We start from the raw sequence: 19,743 nt of genomic DNA, 5'->3' as shown, positions 1-19,743 counted from the left end.
TTTCCTACCATTTTGTCTGTAATTTGCTAAGTCCCCCGTATTATTATGTTATCCTTCTTTTACTCTTTAAAATTAAAAAACAAAACAAAAAAACATTACACTGTGGAAGAGGATGAAGACCAAGAAAAGGCCACTTCTCGTGGGGTTATTGCAATTGTTGATACAGTATTTGGCTGCTTGGGTATTAAGAGTCTAATAAACTTTGCTCTACTTTGTCTAAGCTCCAGCCAAAGATACCTGGCAACTCTGGCAGGTCTCAGGTTTCTAAACTGCTCATCCATCCTACATTTACATTGGGTGTCTCAGCTTTCTTTGTTGTGACCATCTTTGTGCTGTCTACGCCTGATGTTTTCAGGTTTATTTTCACAATTATTGTTTGTTTTTGAAGCATTTTGTTTTAAGTGAGAAAATGGATGAGATCATGTTTCTGGGGAAGGAGATACTGCTAGCGACGCTACTGCCATGGCTCAAGTGTCATCCTGCATCGTGCCCAGAGAGGGTAGCAAGCAGTTTTGAGTTCTGTTTTCCTTACAACTGGATTCCAAATTTCACAATTTGGTTGATGTTAAAAATACACAGTTTACGGACTTATTTTTATAGTACCTGGGGATTACAGAGTTTTGAAATCATAAACGGCTTCTTGAAAAGTTTTGGAGAGGGGTGGATATGATCCACAGATGTTACTTGCATGTACAAATATGCCAAAGTGAAACCTGTTGTTCTCTAGAACTAATATCTACTAATACAAAATTATATTTGAAGCATGAAAACCCTGAAATTCTCACACTAAAAAAAGGCTTGAATACTGTTTTTTCTCCTCAGATTGGAAAAGATCACTAACCTGTGACAATGGCTTTGGCCAGACTATGGGAAAGCAGGGACCATCAATACTGCTGGTGGGGTCAGTTCTTCCAGTCTCTTTGGAAGGCGACTGGCCTTATTTAGCAAACGCACATGTCTTCTGATCCAGCAATTCTGGGCAAAAAAATTCACTGCAGCCTAATTTATTGTGGCAAAAGACGACAACTACCTGAAATGTCTATCAATAGAAACCGCTTAAGTTACCGAGGATCATCTCCACCAGGACCATTAGAGTTATGAATGCTTGTTTGTGCAGAAAGTAGCTCTGGACGCATGTTAGAGCCTGGTAACGTTAGTGGACTCTGGGAAGGAAGAGGGCTGGGCTTTCACTTACCTTTTATACCTTATGAATCGATTACCTATCTCCACCATCACCACCCCAACTGAATCAAAAGCAAAACCCCCCACAAAACCCAGATCAAAACAAACAAAACCAGGGCTGGGGATGTAGCTCAGTGGTAAAGTGCTTGCCTAGCATGCACAAGGCCCTAAGTTCAATCCCTAGTACCACAAAAAAAAAAAAAAAAAAAAAAAAAAAGGAAAAAAACCAAACAAAACCAAGAAAACAAGTTTTCTGGTGGTAAAGGTACACTAATTGTTTCTAAACACATAGGAAACTTGAGATAAATTCTGCCCAGAGCGCCACTAGCCATCATGGGACTCATTTAGAGAGAGTTTAATAGTTGAAGGCCACCTCATCATTCCCACGGACCTTTGCTTTCCGCAGAGAACACGAGGCAGAGATGGGAGGGGCAAGGGCAAGCAGCACAAAGCAGTCAGGAAGCCAAGAAGCTACTCGGATAGACATTTTATTGTGACTTGCTCATGGCTAAGCATTCAACCCCTCAACGCGTACATTTGTTTGATGTTGTTTTTCTGGAGACCATGGTGTTATGTTCCATTAGCCTCACCTGTGTCAGTCTGACCAATAGCTGCTGACTTTCTAGTTCAGCTAGTTAGAGGGAAATGTCAGGAAAATCTGGTCATAACATCCCAAATTCAGGGCCCTCAAGATTTGTGATCCACTTGTATAAAGTGCTTAGGTTCAGTGCAAAAAGGGCAGACTCGGAAGGGTAAGTGGACGCCAGGCAACAACGTTCTCCTGGGCATTCCGACTCGAGGAAGGAAGGTCATCTGTCAGACATCGCCTCAAAGGGATCTGGTATTTTCCTTAGAGCCTTTCTCCTCTAATGGGACTACTTTCCACCTGACAGATGCCCGTAACAGTTGTTCATTTTACTACTAGAAAACTAGGTTCAGAGGGAATTCCACAGGATTTCTAAGCACCAGAGACAGTGGCTTCCGCTTCCAGTTCGTCTTTGTCTCAGTATCAAAGGTGAGATTGACAGGCTGAGCTCCTGCTGGTGGGACTGAGGGGTGCAGAGCTTTTCTTTAGGCCCCCATTTGCAGACCCAAGTCATTGAGTATAATGTGCATTTCCTCAAGTATTGTCACATCTCAGGTGGGAAGACAAGCTGATGCACATTTAAGAAGTACTTCACCTAGTTTTCTACCAACTGCATGTGACCTAATCATTGTCCTTTTATTCTGACTCTTGTCCACGGCCCGGCCCCTGACTCTGTTAAGGTGGAAAAGAAGTACACTGCTGTCTCAGTGACCCAGGTGTCTGCACGCCCAGCTGTAGTCTCCAGAAGACTGAAGGAAGCAGGAGGGAGGGGAAGTGATTTCCTAACCAATTCAAGAGGCACAATTATGAGTGGAGGTTAAATAGATAAAGTCTGGCCATTCAGACCTAGGATGCTGGCTACTAGTTCCCTCTCCTCTCCCATCATCTTGGCAGCGGGGCATTCACAAGCACCAGCTCTGTGCTTTTGAGTAAACAACCACCCCCTGTCCCTGCTTGGTGTGCTCTCCCTTCCCCTCACCCCCCAGATGAATGTGGCGGGGACGCCTCCTGCCCGTGTGGCAGCCATAGCATTTAGGTGCTGGTACCTGGAAAGCCTTCTATTCCTTCTACCTTTCAAAGACTCATGTCAACTCCTTGTGCTTGGGAGAGAGATACCTGGAAAGCAGTTTTATCCCAGAGACAGCACTTGTCCCAAAGCCATCTCTGAATTTGGGGAAGGGAAAATAAGCGATCCTTTTGGTGTTGCTCTCCAATTCTCGGTAAAATCCGGCAAGCTAAGAGGAGCTACTTCAGTGTGCCCACCCAGAAGGGGCTGTGTACAAATAGGACAACCCGGGTTAAGAACCAAAACGCAGGGAAGGTTTTAAGACAGGCAGAAGTCAAAAGTAAAGTGCCTCGCTTCAATGGAGGAGAGTGGTACTTGTTCAGAGAATGCTGGGGGCGTAAACATGAGTGTGCAGGAGCATGCAAGGTGTGCGTGGTGTGCACACACTCACTCACTCACTCTGAGGTAGAAAGAACTGGCCATCTCCAGATAAACACACACAAAGTCCACAACCGCACAGAAACATGGCACTTGCGTGAAAGGTCCTGTCCTTGCCGAAGCAGGCAAGTAAGGGTCCAGCCCAGCTCTTTCCGACCTGGGGAAGAGCCAGATGAGTCCCACTCCACAGCGGGAAAGCAGTGGAGGGAATGGCTCCTGTCACCAGAGTGCTCCGGCTACATTTTTCTAGCCCTGCTGCCCAGGGTCACTTTCTGGAGCCTGAGCCATGGGAACTGCGGGAGTGGCTTGTCAGGAGCCACTGGGCACAGATGTCCTGCACAACGGCATCCCCACTGCTCTTGGCAGCCTGCTGCACTTGTTGCACGAGGGTGGTGGCCCGTGAGTGTTCCTGCTTCACTGCAATCAGGTAGGCAGAACGCAGTTTGCAGCATGTCAGGTAGGCCTGAACCTGGCGGGGAAAGAGGAAAGGAAACTGTCACTGGAGAATCGTCAACAAACACATGGAAGCACGAGGAAGCTCAGGCAGACAGATATTGAGTCTCACCTATCAAATTAATAGCTAGGTTCTCGCCCCTTATTGTATTATAGTAACTTGCTAGATAGCATGGACACTAACTAGACTAGGGATATAGCACAGCAGCATAAGCGCCTACCTGGCAGGTGCAAGGTCCTGAGTTCAATTTCTGGTACAAAAACAAAGTATGGACACTAACCTACTACATTGTGTTATTTTATACTATAAAAGTTAGAGGCTGAAGGATTACAAATTCAAGTTCAGTGTGGGCACCTTAGTTACTTGGTGAGACCTTGTCTCAAAATACAAAGGTGCTCAGCATATAGTCATAAAAGAATATTCATTACATGAATGAATGGATGAATGAACAGAGCACTATACTTTTCCCCTACAACAGACTCACTGATTCCCTTCCCTCTTCCTTTGTGTTCAACCTGATGACTTTAAATCTTTTAACAGGAAATTAGGAGGCGGGGAATTGGAACGGATAGACACACTTAGAAAAAAATCCAATTAAGGGTTTAACCCCAGTAATTAGACTCCAGTCAGTCTAACAGCTGCTGAGAAAAGTCTACAAAAAGAGTGACAACTGTCTAGAAACAGTACACATCTTTTTAAGAATCAGAATGAGAACCCAATAGCCAAGGCAGACACCCAAGTTTAATCCCAGTAGTTAGACTGACTCGGCTTCTCTCGTTTGGATCAGGAGCAGCTCTTTTTTTTTTTTGTCTTTTTGAGACAGGGTCTCAATATGCAGCCCAGGCTGGCCTCAGATTCACAATGATCCTCTTGCCTCAGCCTCCCGAGTGCTAGGATTACAGGTGTGCGCCACCACGCCTGGCTTAGATGCAGCTCATTTTTGCATTATAGATTTCCCATGTTCTCTGACTCATGAATTTGCAGCTTGGTGGAGGTGAGAGCCACTCCCCTCATTGGGCTGGCTCTCACCAGCCCCTCCATGGTTAGCAGGTGCTCCGGGCTGGGGAACAGTGAGGTCCTCATGAGCTTCAACTGGTGGCTGCCTTTCTGCCACAACAACCCCTCCTCATAGCGAGGGGACTGTTTCTCTAAGAACAATGACCCTTTTGTTCCCCTTGGCCACTAAAGCCTTCCCTAAGCTCAAGTGCAGATGGTGTCCTGCCACTAGAGCGGTTCTGGCATGTCCTGCTATCTAGGTGACTCTAAAAAAGGAATTCCCTCCATTTCAGAACATCGGAATTTCATCCTTTCCAAGGATATCACCAGGATGTTGCAGAAACAATGAGAAAATGTTTCAAACATGTTCCTTTCAACCCCTAGATTGGAAAACGCCCCACAGATTCAGCCCAGGGATTAGCAGTACTTCCAGGGAGAGCCACTCTGTGGTTGTATAAAGAAATTGTTTGCCAGAAGCTAGTTCATCACGAGAGATTCGGCTGCCAGAACATTCCTCTGCTGATGGCCAGGAAAGCTCCATTTGGGATGGCTTTCTTGGTGGCTTCTTGGCCTGGGGACATTCTCTGGCAGACGGCGGGAGGAGCCATCCCATAGTCAGCCAGAAACCAAAGAAGTGGGGGATACTTCCGTTCTGGCCGGCGCTCCTCATAAAGGCAGCATGAAGCAAAGGTTCACCCATTTCCCAAACACAGACAAGCTCACCAACCCCAGGGAAGAGGCCTATCCTGGTGAGTGAGATCCCCGCGGACACTGCCAGCCAAAAGGTTGCATCAGCCGTTGCTCACCGCAGGCTTTTCCTTCCAAAGTAAAGAAATATTTGTCCTCTTTGGGAGCCTCCTTTAGTTAGTGACATTAAAGATGAAGTGAGGGATTTCCTAGGACTCCCTGACGGGAAACCTTAGTATAACCTGGAGGTTAAAGAGTAGTTTAGGATGCTTTTTTACCTGGGGGATAAACAATTGGGAAGGCAAAGGCAGGCAGTCAACATTCACCTGTTCCCTATCTATTCTCTCCTGACCACGTCCCAGTTTCACCCCTGGACAATGAAGTTGAGATACAAGATAGTATAGGATTGTTATGAGGAGCAAAGGAAAAGCCAACAGAGCAAGCCCCACCAGCATCACCGGCATGCGGCACTAGTTCTCTTTACCTTGTTGTCATCGCTGTGTATCGCCTGGATCAGGCCCTCCAGCTCCTGTGCAGAAGAAACACAGCAGTGGTGAGAGGGAGAAGAGCCCCTGCCCGGGAGCCAGGGCCCAGCTAGTTTCAGCCCGCCATTGTGACTTCTGTGTGTGGAAGCCTGCCTGCCTCTTCTTTTAAAACTCCACTTCTACTATAAAAGCAACAGAAGAAAGCTGATGAAAATACCAAGTCAGGAATCTGGGAAGCACAAATATCTCCCAAGAGGCCAGTCTTTGGCCTTCACAAGTGGATGTGGCTCTAACCCCACAAGGAAGTCATGTCGGGACCCATTTCACAGGCAACATGCTGCCAAGGCCATCTCCTGGCCCACTGACAGATAAACTGTCAGTCCACGGACACGTCCAGGTGCAGGTAACATTACACAAGGGGATGTGGAGGACACCTTTTGGATACAGAGGTCATGGCTATGAATTTTCCTTATAGAAAAGGGTTGATTTGCATGAAACCATTGTTGCAGAGGGGTCATAAAGATAAAAGGAACTTGGCGCATTACAGGGAGCTCAGAAATCAAAAGGGTAGGAGTAAGCGCACCTGGGGTGGGATTCTCTTGAAGGCGTCCAGGCAGTTGAGGAGGATGGTGTCCCCGTCACTTTTGGCCGCCATGCCCGACTCACTGACACATTTGAGCAGTTGTCGGATCTCACTGTATTTCTCCTTCTCCACCAGCTGTCGGGCGGCTCTGCAGTAAGTTGCAGCCGCATCCAGCTGGAAGTCCTGGAAGAGGAGAGCATGGCGGTGGGTGTAGGGCGGGAGGGAACGCTGACAGTGGCAAGGGAGGCGGTATGTAAAAAACACCGTGTTGATTACAGTCACAAGAGAAAACCAACATGACCAGTCAAAAAACGAGCACAAGGCTCCTCCTCAATGTCAGGCAGACATCTAGGGAGCACCTATAAAAACTGTAGCCTTGGTATCTAAAATGGCGCATCTCATTTTCTTCTACTTAAAATTCCCCACACCAGTTCATTCTCCCCCTCCTGAGTCACCTCCCACTGTGATGGCTGTGCTGGACTCCAGGCTCTTTGCTGAAAGCTGCCAGGTTGACAAGCACCTTTGTCCTGGTCTAGGTTAACCTTTATGCCACAGAGCCTGGGGGTGGGGGGTGCAGCCTCTGCCTGCCCACCAGCCATACCGGTGTGTGGAGAGCTTTGTGGGGCACTAAAAATGGCTGACAGGAAAGACACCTGACTGACCACGGATCCTTGGGACATGTGCACTGTGCTCCGCCTACCAGAGCAGTGACAATCCTCAACCTGTCCCCAAGGATGTCTGTGTGGGACCCGCTGGCTGTGGGGGGTGTGGAGAAACTCTGCCCCTTAGGGTCCCCTGTTCTAGCCCTTCCTCCAGTGCCAGAGCCCCAACCCGTGTGATTTTATCACACGCAACAGAAGATACGCTTCTAGAGCCAGCTCCTATAGAGTAGAAGGTGGGCAGTGGTTCTGCAGGGAAACGGCTGTGGGGAGCTGGCCTAGGCCCGGTACCAAAAAGGTACTGATTTGGTAACTTTATTTGCCAAAGTCATACAGAATCCTGCATTTGACCCAATTCTATGACAGCCACCCTGATTTTATCCTTAAGGTACACACAAATCTGCTTTTCTTGGAATAAACACTGTCTAAAGATTACTGTCTCATGGAAATGTGGTCAGGGGCTCACCGCCTTTGGCATAATCTCAGATCATCCAAGTCATACCTGCAGAACACGGAATGCAATTCCAAAGCCATCCTCTACATTTTTCCCTCCCAACATGACCTAAAAAAAGAGGAAAACTTGCTTAAGGAGGCAATAATTACTAGGAAAGCCCCTTGAAAAAGAATGAGGACCCCCACTTATTGGACTATTCAACATATGGCTGCAATCCCTGCACGTGGGAGGATGAGGCAAGATTGTAAGTTCAAGGCATTGTGAAGCTAAGTGAAGCAAAGCAAAGCAAGGCAAGGCAAGGCAAGGCAAGGCAAGGCAAAGCAAAGCAAAGCAAAAGACCTGATCCTCAGCCATCTATGGCTTACATTTCAGTGGTGGGTTCAGCGGAGGCAGATACCAAACAAACAATTGAAATAATCAGAGAATCACGGTTGTGCTCAGTTCCCTGAAAGACAGAGGCAGCCAGCTGGAGGTAGGCACTGTACTTACCTTGCAGGCAACGTCCATTTTCATGTGGTTATTTCCAAAGAGCGTTGGCAGAGGCAAAGAGGTGACCTGAGAAGTCCCGGCACTCTCACACCGATGTAAGAATCGGGTCACTTCCATCTGCAGTTGAAGTGTGTTCATGTGCCTGCGGGGACAGGATATGCATGGCCCACCCTCCCGAGGTGAGGTGCCGGGGGCCCCGTGACTGTGAAGCATGAGAAGACGGCAAGGGCAAGGGAAAAGGAATGACGAGGAAGCAAGGGACCTCACACACTTGCTGAGCAGCAACGTAAAAAGGGGCAGCCTTGTACCCCACGTGGATACATAGGGGCTCAGCTGCTCCATGGAACTGGACAAGGGCCTCTCATGGAATCGGTAAGTATCTACTCGGCACCTATGTGCCAGGTACAACAACAGAGGTCTACAGTGGCATGAGCCCTGCCCTCACAGAGTTCAAAGGCTGGAGGAGAGACGAGCAGTGTCAAAGGCAGAACTCACTTAGTGATGAAGCCACTGAAGTGGGGAGTGGTAGGGCATTTGCTTTAGACTTAGTGTCCCAAGCACAGCGACCAGCAAGCATGACAGCAGAGAGAAGAAAGGGCTGGCTGTGCTGAGGAGCCCTCAGGATGCCAGCGACTGGCACTTAGCGAAGAAGGGAGGGGCACATAACTGAGATGACGACCAGGTCACAGAGGAGAGATTACGAGACTCTTTTTTCCCCCATATTCAGAAGTGTGAAGTTTCATCTGGTTGTGGGAGGTGATCCTACGCCTCCCTCCACTCCCTGCTCCCCCAACAAGCTCCTCTGTGGCTTTCCAGGCTTATATCAGATATAGGTGAGCAAGGATGATTGCTTTTAAATGTGTTTTTTCAGGGTTCAGGGAATGGGTGAGAGCAGCTTTATGCCCACAGACACTCAACCCAGTCCTCCTGCCCTGCATCAATTATCCCTGCTGCCTTGAGCTACCTGGACACGTCAGCTGCCGTCATCTTCTTTCGGAAGAAGGTGGATTTCTTCCTTCCTGAGCTGCGGGATGTTTCTTGGAGGTAGATCTTCAGGTGGTCCTTGGCCTTAAGCAGCCATGAGAGCTTCTCTCCCAGCTCCGTATATGACTTTGCTTTGTGACTGAAGAACCGAATACAGGTCATGGCGGCCCGGACTTGGTCCTGGAAGAGGAAAACGAATGTTCGTGTCAAGAGATCAGGGAAGCTGGGAGCTGCGGTGAGATGAGAATTCTGGTCTGAGCCCCACCCATGACCTGGACCCCGCAGAGCTGCATGATCTGGACCCTGCAGATGTCTCTATCTTTTTCTCCTGCTCCTCTTTCCTGCCTTGTGATGCAACATTATCCACTTCTATCACCAGCTGAACTGATATTTAGTGTCATTCACTCCAAGAAATCCTAGTGGGAGATGACAGGCTGAGTTCTTCAGTGGAACGTTAGCTCACTACTGAAGTGACCTAAAAAAGGACATTTCTGATTCTCTAGTCACAAGGGCTTTCCTCTTAACAACACTGAATAATTCAATTTCTCCCTGATTTAGCACTGGCCAAGCCTCAGACAGACGAGGAGAACCTCATTCCTTCTCCCTTTGCACATTTTCTCTAAAGACACTATTACACCTTTTGCATTCTGTATCATTTTTACCTTTACATTCTTTGATTTCTGAAGAATGCGTTAAAGACAAGAGTAAGCTTTGCCTCTGAGGTTATGGGGAAATCTTAGAATTATTTAACCACGCTGGAAAGCAAGAGGGACTTGCTCTAGGGTCAAACAGCAAGGCCAGGGATCAAGGAGCAGGGCCGTTCCCTCCCCTGGCACAGCCCGGCAGGGCTTCAGCTACAGAGGGGAAGATGGGCTGCTACTACCTTCATGAACTGCTGCAGCTCGTACAGAATGTGGTAGTAGTTCTTCTTCTGCAAATGTTGGCAGGCAGCAATCAGGTATGTTCCCCAGGTCTCCAAGGTTGGATCAATGGATTCCAGCAAGTTTTCCAAAGTGTGCAGCTTCCCACTTTTGTAGCTTGGTTGGAAAATCCCCTCTATGAAGACTTCTGGAGGACTGTCCTGGAGTAGGGCAAGGTGAGAAGTCAAAAGTCTGGAGCCTGGTTAGGGCACAGTCTGGGATCCACTCTGAATTTCCACCCACTCCTGTCCCTCCAGCCTCTCCCTAGGGTAGAGCTTCCTGACCTTTTGTGTGTCACAGCCACTCTAAGTGACCTTCTCTTTTCTTCTGTCTACAGAAAAGCTCCTTGACTAAAGTTTTCTACACTCACTATCTCCACTTTCTTTCCTGGGATTTCCTCTTGAACCCACTCTGTTTGATCTTTTGTGCTCAAACTCTGAGGAAACCATGACTTAGGTCCCTCTGGACCCTTAAAAATGTTAATTTAATTCCAACAGTTAATTCTTGGTCTCCCTTTCCACTTGATCTATGAGCAGCTGTGTCTCCCCACCCCCCATGCGGGGACAGAACCCAGAGTGTAGCAGGCATGCTCTCTACCACTGACCTGTACCTGTACCTCCAGCTGTGGAAGCAGCTTTTAATACAGAAGATGACTTCCTCCTCCTTGGAAACTCTTCAGTTTTTATTTCAATCGATTAATGAATTTTCTGTTACTGGGGAGTGAACCCAGGGAGCACCAAGGTACATTCCCAGACCTTTACTTTTTTGAGACAAGGTCCTGCTAAGTTGCCCACACTGGCCCTGAACTTGCGCTCTTCCTGCCAGAGCTCCCCAGTAGCTAGGATTACAGGCATAAACTACCATGCCCAAGTTAAAATTTAATTTTAATTAAGAAAAACTTCCTTTAGTTGGCCTCTAGGATACCAGCTCTCTAGGATTTCTTTATACTGCTGGCCACGCCTTCTCAATTTCTTCTGCTGACTTCTCCCAGTCTTCCCAGGGCTTAGGACAAAACTGTTCTCTTCTCTGTCTGTACCCTTTCTCTCAGTGGCTTCATCTGGTCTCACACTTGAAGTACCGTCTGTGTGCTGATGACGCCTAAGTCCCTATCCCAGCTTGCTTGTGCGCCTGAACTCCAGAACTGTATACCCAACTGACAGCCGACGGCCTCCCCAACAAGTCCTGGACTTTAACACATCAGAAACTGCTCCTTCTTGTTCCCCAAAACCTGCTCCTTCCAGCCTTCCTTTTCTCAGACAGTAATATCATTCTTCTAGTTGTTCAGGTCAAAAACCTTAGAATCCTGTTTCTCCCCAAATGCCAACATCAAATTCATCAACAAGTCCTACTGGCTCTCCTGTCAAAGTACACCTAGATGCCGACCACTTCTCACTGCCTCTACTGTATCACAGCGACCGAAGCCACTACCTCCACCTGCCGCGTCCACCGAGATCCCGGTCCTGCCACTTTTCTGTTTAATGTCTATTTTAAGACTTATGGAGCTAATCTAGTGCATGATACAACCAGGAATATTTAGGTAGCTTGCTGAGGCTGGAACGTGGGGTAGAGATAGAGTTCGTGGTAGAGTGACATGTGGGGGCTGGGCCCTGGGAGGTCCTGTAGCATGTTAAACGACTTGGACTTCATCTTGTGGAGTGGGAATCCATTGGAAGCCTTTAGGAAGGAGAATGGCGTGAATGCTAATATTTCAGGAAGTGTTGAGCAGGGCAGAGAGGCAGTAGAGACAGGGAACAGGCTAGAAAGAGACCACCTTCCATACCCTACACACTCAGATGGCACTTCTGCAGTGTATTTTTCTGAGTCTTTACCTGAGTCATACCTCACACTGTGTACCTTATTCTAGGGATCATGCTCTGATTCTGCTACAGAGAATAAAGGTAAGGTTTAGTAAGAATAAAGGTAAGGTTCAGTTCAAGGGTAATTGTGATTATAGCAGATAAAAAGAAGGTTTCTTCCTAGCTCTGAGAAACACGAAATAGGGGCACTGCTGTCGTCAGCTCCCACTAAGACGATTAGGAAAGCAGCTTAACTCTTTGGACTACGGTTGCCCGGGGAAACAGGACTGGATGATTTCCACTCTCAATTTGTGCGTAGGAGAAGCATCTTAAACTCATTTGGAAGCAGCAAAAGGGAAAAAGTGGGCAATTAAATTCCACATAACAAGACTTCCTCATGATTCCTGAGACCCGGTTGGTAGCTAAGCCATGGCAAAAACATTTCCCTACCACTGTCCTGAAGAGGTCTGATACCCTCCTTGGATTGCTCCAAGTGATAGCCACAGTTCTGTGAATCCTAGAAGACAAGTCTATTTGTGAACCCACTAGCTGCTTTTTGATTCAGGGCAGCCAAATGATACTAACATTTACCTTGAACTCCATTAATTTTCTATGAAATTTGCCGAGTCACCCATTTCTCAGTTATGAAATATTCAAAGAAAGAAGGAAGGCCAAATGGTCATGGTGAAATGGAGTCCTGATTGCTTATCAGTGGTGCCAAAGAAACTCTACACTTCAGCAGCACCTTTGCCTCGAGCGGAGGAGGGCAGAGGAGGCGAAGACAGACGAGCAGAGCGCACTTTCCTTTCATGATGCTCATGGTCCGCCTGGGGGACAACTCTGAGTAGACACACCGCAGGCCCGGTGGGAGGCGGCAGGACGGGCTCGGCAGTGTGCCCGAGGCTCACACTACGCACCTTACTCCAGGGATCATGCTCTGATTCTGCTACATGTTTCGGGAAAAGGGACTGAATTAGCCGCTGTCAGACAGGACAGCGACTTGGGACCTGATTTAAGGGTTGTGACACTCACTGCCCAGTGACTGTGTTGGCAGAGTCTTCCATTTCGACCTGACTCTGCCAGAGCTGCTCTCACAGCTCGACGCCTCTGTAAGCCTAAGGCAGTCCAAGCGATGTGGGGGAGGAGGCACGGCCCCCTGTGGCCGAGCCCTGGAGTCCCACCTTGTTGAGGAGGTGCAGCAGGGCTTCCCGGAGGCAGCTGTGCCTCATGTAGAAGCTGATGATGGCCAGGTTGGTGCTGTAGCTGTGCAGGTAGAACAGGCATTCTTGGTAGTAAGTGTTGCTTGTGATCGTCCCCTCGGGAATCACATCCAGGGAGAGGCTCTGGGTCCGAAGGGTGGCTTCCAGTTCCCTCAAGGTGGCAAAGTAATCGTCGTCTTGCTGCCAGAAAAGGAGAGAGAAGGAAAAAATGGAGATCAGTAAGTAATCAGCAGCCAATGAATAACACCTCCAAAGGACATTTAAGTGTGGGAAGATGCTCACATTCCAGTTTTAAGAGTACAAAAATAGATGAATATAAAATTCTCTGTATTACCTGGGCATGGTGACGCTTGAGTATATTTCTAGCACTCTGGGAGGCTGAGGCAGGAGGTTCTTAAGTTCAGTCCCAGCTTTGACTACTTAGTGAGATACTATCTCAAAGTAAAAGTAAAAAGAAAAGGGGCTGGGGATGTAGGTCAGTGTAAGGGCCCTAAATTCAACCCTCAGTACTGCCAAACAAACAAACAAATAAAACACAGAAAAATCTTTTCTGTTTTTTTTTTCCCCTTTTTGAGACAGGGTTTCACTATGCAGTTCAGACTGGCCTTGAACTCACTTTGTAGCCCATGGTGGTCTCAAACTTGCAATGATCCTCCTGCCTCAGCCTCCCAAGTGCTGGGGTTATAGGCATGTGCCACCATGCCAGGTCCAATATTTTCTGTTTTTGATGTAGGGTCTTGCTATGTTGCCCAGGCTGGTCTTAAATCCTGCCTCAGCCTCCTGAGAAGCTTTGACTACAGACAAGCACCACCGTGCCCAGTTCTAAAAAAGTAGTTTGGGCATGAGATTACATATGATCTGCATTTTTTTAAAGAAAGGTTTTCTGTATTTTGCTTATTTTTTTTAAAAAAGGAGGGGCTCTCTAATTCTTATCTAACCCACATAATTACTCATCTAACTATATGTAATGGAAAAAAGGCAAAATAGCAAGCTAGCAACCTCTGAGCCAGGACTGGCACTGTCAGCTGAATTTAAGGCAATCCCCGTCCCCGGGGCCTGCGTGTTCCTGCGCTTCCCTCTCCCAGCCGGGCGCTCTGCCCGCTTTGCTCTCACCAAGGAAATAAGGGGCCTCACTGTGGACTCCAGGTACTCAACCACATCCTGGACCAGCCTCGAGCCATGATTCAGCTGGTTGGGGTCAAAGGGGGCCTTCAGACAGCGACTGAACTTCTCCCGGGCTGCAGTGAGGTTCCCGGCTTTGAGGCAGGCCATGCCCCAAGCATGCCATGCCCCAGTGGAATCAAGCCCAGTCTTTGTGGAGACCTGGGAGAAAAAAGACTCCTTTTAGTGAGAGTTACCACCATGCAGCCTGAGTCTCCCAAACACTGATTCCACTTCCTTCAGCCAACCTCCTCCTGGCTACCTCCCTCACCACGATGCCCAAGCTGGCAAACCGGCCATGCCCTTAGCACCTCCTTGCGGTCAGGACCACAGCCACTTGGCAAGACCTGTTTGCAAGGTGAAGCAAAGGCACCCCACGACAGTGGGGTAGAAGTACCTCGACTCCCAGGTGGTAGTACTCAGCTTCCAGAAGCTGGTTCCTCAGCCTGGTGACCGCAGCAGGCTGCAAGATCTGGTCTAGAGATGGTACATGGCGGTAGGCAGCCACCACTAAAATATTCAGCACATCCACCTTGCTGATATAACTACAGGGACAAAAAGGGCAGGCAAGTGAGGTTCCATAGAGTCTTACTAAAATGCCTTGTAAAAGTTCTCTATCTCATTTTCAACGTGAAATGGGATGATGAGTATTGAGAAGTACACAGCATACAAGGAGTGATCAAAATACACAGGGAATGTTTATACTAAAAAATTCATTACAGGAAAAAACTCACTGCCACGAATTCCCCTCAAAACGCTGCCCTTGCTGCAAACACACTCATCTTATTGTTCTTGTCACCTTCTGATGCAATTCTAGAAGCCCTCTTCTAATAGTCTGGTAAATGTGGTGGCTAAGTGCCAGCCAATGGAAAGCAGGACTTGTAAAAACATTATGGGATGTCCTTGTCCACCTTACTTACTGGATCAGGCACCATGTGACTTCTGGCTCTTCCCCAAAATCAAAATGACCAGGGCCGGGGATATAGCTCAGTGGCACAGTGCCTGCCTGGCAAGCGCAAGGTCTTCAGTTTGATTCCCAGGACCAAAAAAGGACTTCTAGAACTACTTCAGGAAGCCGCATGAATGATGGGATAAGTGTGTTCAAAGTAAGAAGGAGGATTTTAAGGAGGGATTAATGGCCATGTGTCTTTCCTGTAATAAGTTTTTTAAAGAACTTGAACATTCTCCATTGTTTTTTATTTGTCCTCATAGATACTACAAGTGAAAGCTCTGGAGCCAGACTGTTTGAATCCCTGCACCATTGTTTAGTAGCTCTGTGTCCTGGGGCAGCTTTCTTAACCTTTCTGCCTCAACTTACTCATCTGTAAAATGAACATAATATCTGGGAGTTTTCAGGATATAATGGAATACCACAAGTAAAAGAGCTTAGGATAGTGTCTATAACTTTTTTTTAAGCAATTAAATTTTAATTTTTTGATTAGGAATGTTCAGTTTCTGTTTAAGTCAAAACTTTCCATTGAATGTTAAAGGCCTACAAGTTACTTTTTGATCCTTTGGAAACATGGTAATTTGGAAGGCAGACAGGTTCTCATCATTAGTATCTCCTGCCACTTCTAGTCTGGATTTAATTTCTTTTCTCTGGGCTAAGTATAGGCCTTTCTTACAGCCCGCTAGGATTACCTTCTGTGATCTTACTCCTGACACCCAAGGATTACAAACACTATCACGACAGAGCCCAGAGGGCTGGACCATTCCGTCCGGTGTTGCTGAAAAAAGCCCACATTCCTGAATCTTGAGTCTTAATTCTACCAAAAATCCTGTGGATCCTAATTGGCCACCAATTTCCCTGCAAAGAGCCGGGGATATAGCTCAGTGACACAAGTGCCTGCCTGGCAAGCACAACGTCTTGAGTTCAATTCCTGGTTAAAAAAAAATCCCTGGAAAGGGATTCTGTATACCAGCGATTCTTAACCTTAACTTTGTAAAGTGTAGAGAAGCAGCTTTGGAACCATCTTATATTTGTATTATATTTTTAAATTTTTTTTTTGGTAGTGGGAATCGAACTCATAACCTCATGCTTGCCAGGCAGGTGCTGTGCTGCTGAGCTATATCCCTGGCCCCTCATTCTCATTTTATAGAGGAGGAAGCTGAGGCCCAGAGGTGTTAGCTGGGAGGTGGTAGGGTTGCAGCAAGTTGTCTGAACAAAGATCTGACTGAGGGCAGCATTTGTACTTCAAAGACAATTGTGCACCCCACTCCTAAATCTGGTTAGAACCGGTGCTGGGAACAGTCAGCATGAATCATGAGTCTGGGTGGATGAGCAGGGAATTAGTTTTCATTTTCAAGTTCATGAGTGGAGTCAAGGCAGCTTGCGCAAAAACCTCAGGGAGGCAGTCACGCTTTTTCCACGGACACTTGCACTTTACAGCTCAGATTCCTAGCATGACCTAGGGACCCACCACACTCCAAGGTGCTGCTCCAGATCTATTATCCAGAGCTGCCAGACATCACAGTCAGGGGTTGGGTGGAGCTCTGCAAGGCTAAGCACTGGATATTCGGGGAGGATGCATTTCCTTTAACAACCAGAAAGTTCCACAGTCATTTAAGGTGCTTCCCTAAATGATTTTAATTACCAATTAACCAGCCAGTCTTTACTTTCTTTTTGATGCAGGATAACTAGAGAAACTCTCCTTTAAGGATACGCTATGGGAAAGAGAAGAACACAGGCCAACAAGACAGGGCGAGGAAGACCGCTTACGATGAGGGGAGTAGTAGTTCAGCAGCACCAAGGTGAGATGCAAACATTTTAGTGTGTCTCATCAGAGGATGGGGGTGGGCGATGAAAAATCATAGTGTCACTCAACCGTGGGCAAGGATGGAGGCTTGTGTACCTGTCACAAAGGGCCAGGTCCTGGCTCTGGCCAGCCTTGACGAACATCATCTTGGCACTGAAGAGCAGCTGCTTCATGATGTCTGTGAGCAGTCCGGCATCCACCTCCGGGTTGGTGAGGCCCCTGGACAGCCTGCAGCAGTGGTCAATTAGCTGGTGACCACAGGCGACACTGTCCCGGTGCAGATTCAGGATGGCAATGCACAAGGAGGCGCTGGGAGCCTGGCCAGGCGGTAGGAGGGAGAAATACACAGTGAGCTCAGGGACAAAAGCATTCTTCCAGTGCAGATGTATGGCATAAACTTTTTTTTCCATTTCAAAATGCAGAAAAACCCCGGAGGACAGAGCCAAAAGTTCCACACAAAACTGAAGTGGAACTAAACAAATTTCAGAAGAGGCACTGCCAAAGCACTGGCTGCTATTGGCACCTTTGTGGAGTTCTCTGAAGAAGTCACACCTATACTGAAAGCCCGGCGGACTTTTAGCTAACTAGAAAAGTGTGATTGTAGAGAGACCAAGGGCCAAAATTATCTTGGGCTATCTTTAGTCCTGTCTTTGGTTTTGCCCAAGTGGCCTCAAATTTATGATCCTCCTGTCTCAGCCTCCCAAGTAACAGGGAATAGAGGTGCACACCACTACTTCGTACTCTTTTTTTTTTTTTTGTACCGGGAATCGAATTCAGGATCTTGTGTTTGCCAGGCAGGTGCTTGTGCTGCTGAGCTGTCTCCCCAGCCCAGGCCCTTTTAATAGTTATTTATCATTGGTTTCTGTATCTGACTAACATTCTCATAACTACTAGGTAGAACTCTTGGACTGCATTCTGAAGCTTAACCGTCCTCTCGCTCCTACCAACCCTAAAGCTAATGCTGTACATAAGAGTTGTGATTTGCACTGACATCTTACCGGCGCCATCTCTTCCACGAAGCTTTTCCTAGGCTCCTCTTGTGCATTCCCCAAGATGCTGCTCATATTCCGCCTGGGTGGCAGTAACTAGTTTACTGGTCTTAGTTCCCATACTATTACCCAGCAAGCAAGGGAGGGCCAGGCTGGGTTCAGTGACCTCTGAATTTCCTGCCATCCGCATCACAGAGAAATTCAAATAACCACGACATTTTATTGCTATTACCTGCTCGTAGTAAAATTCACTCCGCACCAACTCGTTTTCTTCCCCGTTCAGACTCAAAATCCATTCCACCTCGGCAGCTTTGGGCACTTCCACCATGGCCGAGTAGAGAAGGCTTTCAGTCTTTGCGCTGTCGGGTGCTAAGGAGAGAATTGTCACTTGTGTGTCAGTCCCTGGCTGGCAGTGCAGCCTGGCCTAGTCCAGGGAGCTGGTGTCACCTGCAGGCAGGTATTGCTTGTTGTCTGAGGGTCCTTTAACTTTCTTTGGTCCTTTTTGTTTCCCTTAGCAAACCCCATTAGACACCTCAAGCCTTCCCTAGACGTAGACCTGGGATAAACATCACCGTGTTTGTCACAACCCTGTTGCTTCACATAAGATACCCTGAAAGGTGCATGCTTCTTAAGTGGAAGGCTGAGTCACTGGATACTCAAAAAACTAACCTGCTCATGGAGGACAGTAGCCAAAAAATATACCTAAGGGGAAGGAGGGGTACCGGGTGGTAGAATGCTGGTGAAGAGGGCTGGATGGGAAGGGAAGAAACAGTCTACTAAACAGTAAGGCCAAACTGCGGCCTTTTCAATGCTGGCTGGGGCTGCCCAGGAGGTTCCTCATACAGGGGATAGCTTGGCTCTGACTGCGGCACTAGGACCCAGTACTTAGTAGCACCACAATTTGGCCAGGGCTGGTAACAACACAAAGAGGACTTTTATAGCTTGAGCACAGGTCATGGGTGGCAGGACATGGCCTTGGGAGGTAATGGGTCGTTAGGTAATGGGCCCTGTGATAGGTTAACACGATGAGTGTAAGGGAAAGAGGGTGATATAGGTCAAGAGTTTTCTATGGCAAACAAGTTGGATGGAGTTACTCATCAGTGTATTAATATTAATAGATACAGAGATAGAGCCAGTTCTGAGCATATAAACAAAGAATTAGGTCTCACCTTCTGGTTGGCCTGGATTCTCCTCTGATGTGCTGGAAACAGAAAGACAAATTAAACGCTGGAATCCCTCCTTTCCCTCTTTAAGTATATGGCACAGTCGGGCATGGTGGCGCACCCCTGTAATCCCAGCACTCGGGAGGCTGAGGCAGGAGGATCGTTGCGAGTTCGAGACCAGCCTGGGCTACAAAGTGAGCTCAAGGCCAGCCTGAACTGCATAGCGAGACCCTGTCTCAAAATGACCAAAAAAAAAAAAACCAAAAAACTATATGGCACAGACATTTACTGAAGTAAGATACCAGGGAACCATCCATAACCCCTTTCTCTCCCTCATCTGTGACAGCCGATCTCTCACCGTTCCATCTCTTACGCACCCTTTTCTTGTTCCTGCCCCCGCGAGGCCCGCATCGTTCACTGCGGCAGTCTCCAGGAGCCTCCCCATTGGCTTCCTTGGTGCTGTCCACCTGTTCTCTACTTTGCAGCCATAGCAAGTTTTTAAAAATGCAAACCTGATCGCATTCTGCTCCTGCTCAAAATCAGCTCAGTAGCTGCTAGCTTCTCAGAGTAAAAATATTCTACACTCACAGTGCAGTAGACAAAACACTTTCTGATTTGGCCTGGCTCCCTCCTGAGGCCATATCCTGCCACCCACGACCTGTGCTCAAGCTATAAAAATCCTCTCTGTTTCGCCACGACCTCCGGCCAACTACTGCCGCTGCTACCAAGCGCTGA

At 47.7% G+C, this 19,743-nt stretch overlaps 1 protein-coding gene across 4 annotated transcripts in view; it reads right to left on the bottom strand.

Moving 5' to 3' along the window:
- Nucleotides 1-1,654: 1,654 nt before the first annotated feature.
- The window catches only part of Zfyve26 (zinc finger, FYVE domain containing 26), a 63,595-nt gene continuing 45,506 nt past the window's right edge, over nt 1,655-19,743 (bottom strand). For 3 of the 4 annotated variants that reach the window (XM_013521979.1, XM_005399063.2, XM_013521980.1), the window contains 13 exons: nt 19,015-19,046; nt 18,078-18,214; nt 16,953-17,173; nt 14,498-14,645; nt 14,053-14,262; nt 12,901-13,119; nt 9,887-10,084; nt 8,984-9,183; nt 8,020-8,161; nt 7,579-7,638; nt 6,418-6,600; nt 5,834-5,878; nt 3,478-3,681 (listed from right to left, as the gene is read on the bottom strand). In XM_013521979.1, the coding sequence (XP_013377433.1) occupies nt 3,478-3,681; nt 5,834-5,878; nt 6,418-6,600; nt 7,579-7,638; nt 8,020-8,161; nt 8,984-9,183; nt 9,887-10,084; nt 12,901-13,119; nt 14,053-14,262; nt 14,498-14,645; nt 16,953-17,173; nt 18,078-18,214; nt 19,015-19,046 (1,999 nt within the window). Of the gene's footprint in view, nt 3,682-5,833; nt 5,879-6,417; nt 6,601-7,578; nt 7,639-8,019; nt 8,162-8,983; nt 9,184-9,886; nt 10,085-12,900; nt 13,120-14,052; nt 14,263-14,497; nt 14,646-16,952; nt 17,174-18,077; nt 18,215-19,014; nt 19,047-19,743 lie in introns of all 4 variants that reach the window. The other variant, XM_013521978.1, reaches the window with a different exon arrangement.

This window comes from Chinchilla lanigera, unplaced genomic scaffold (genome assembly GCF_000276665.1).
Source record: "Chinchilla lanigera isolate Chin_1 unplaced genomic scaffold, ChiLan1.0 scaffold00065, whole genome shotgun sequence".
In the NCBI taxonomy this organism is placed as follows: Eukaryota; Metazoa; Chordata; class Mammalia; order Rodentia; family Chinchillidae; genus Chinchilla; species Chinchilla lanigera.
Note: the sequence above shows the minus strand (reverse complement) of the source record. Positions and strands in the feature narration are given on the sequence as shown.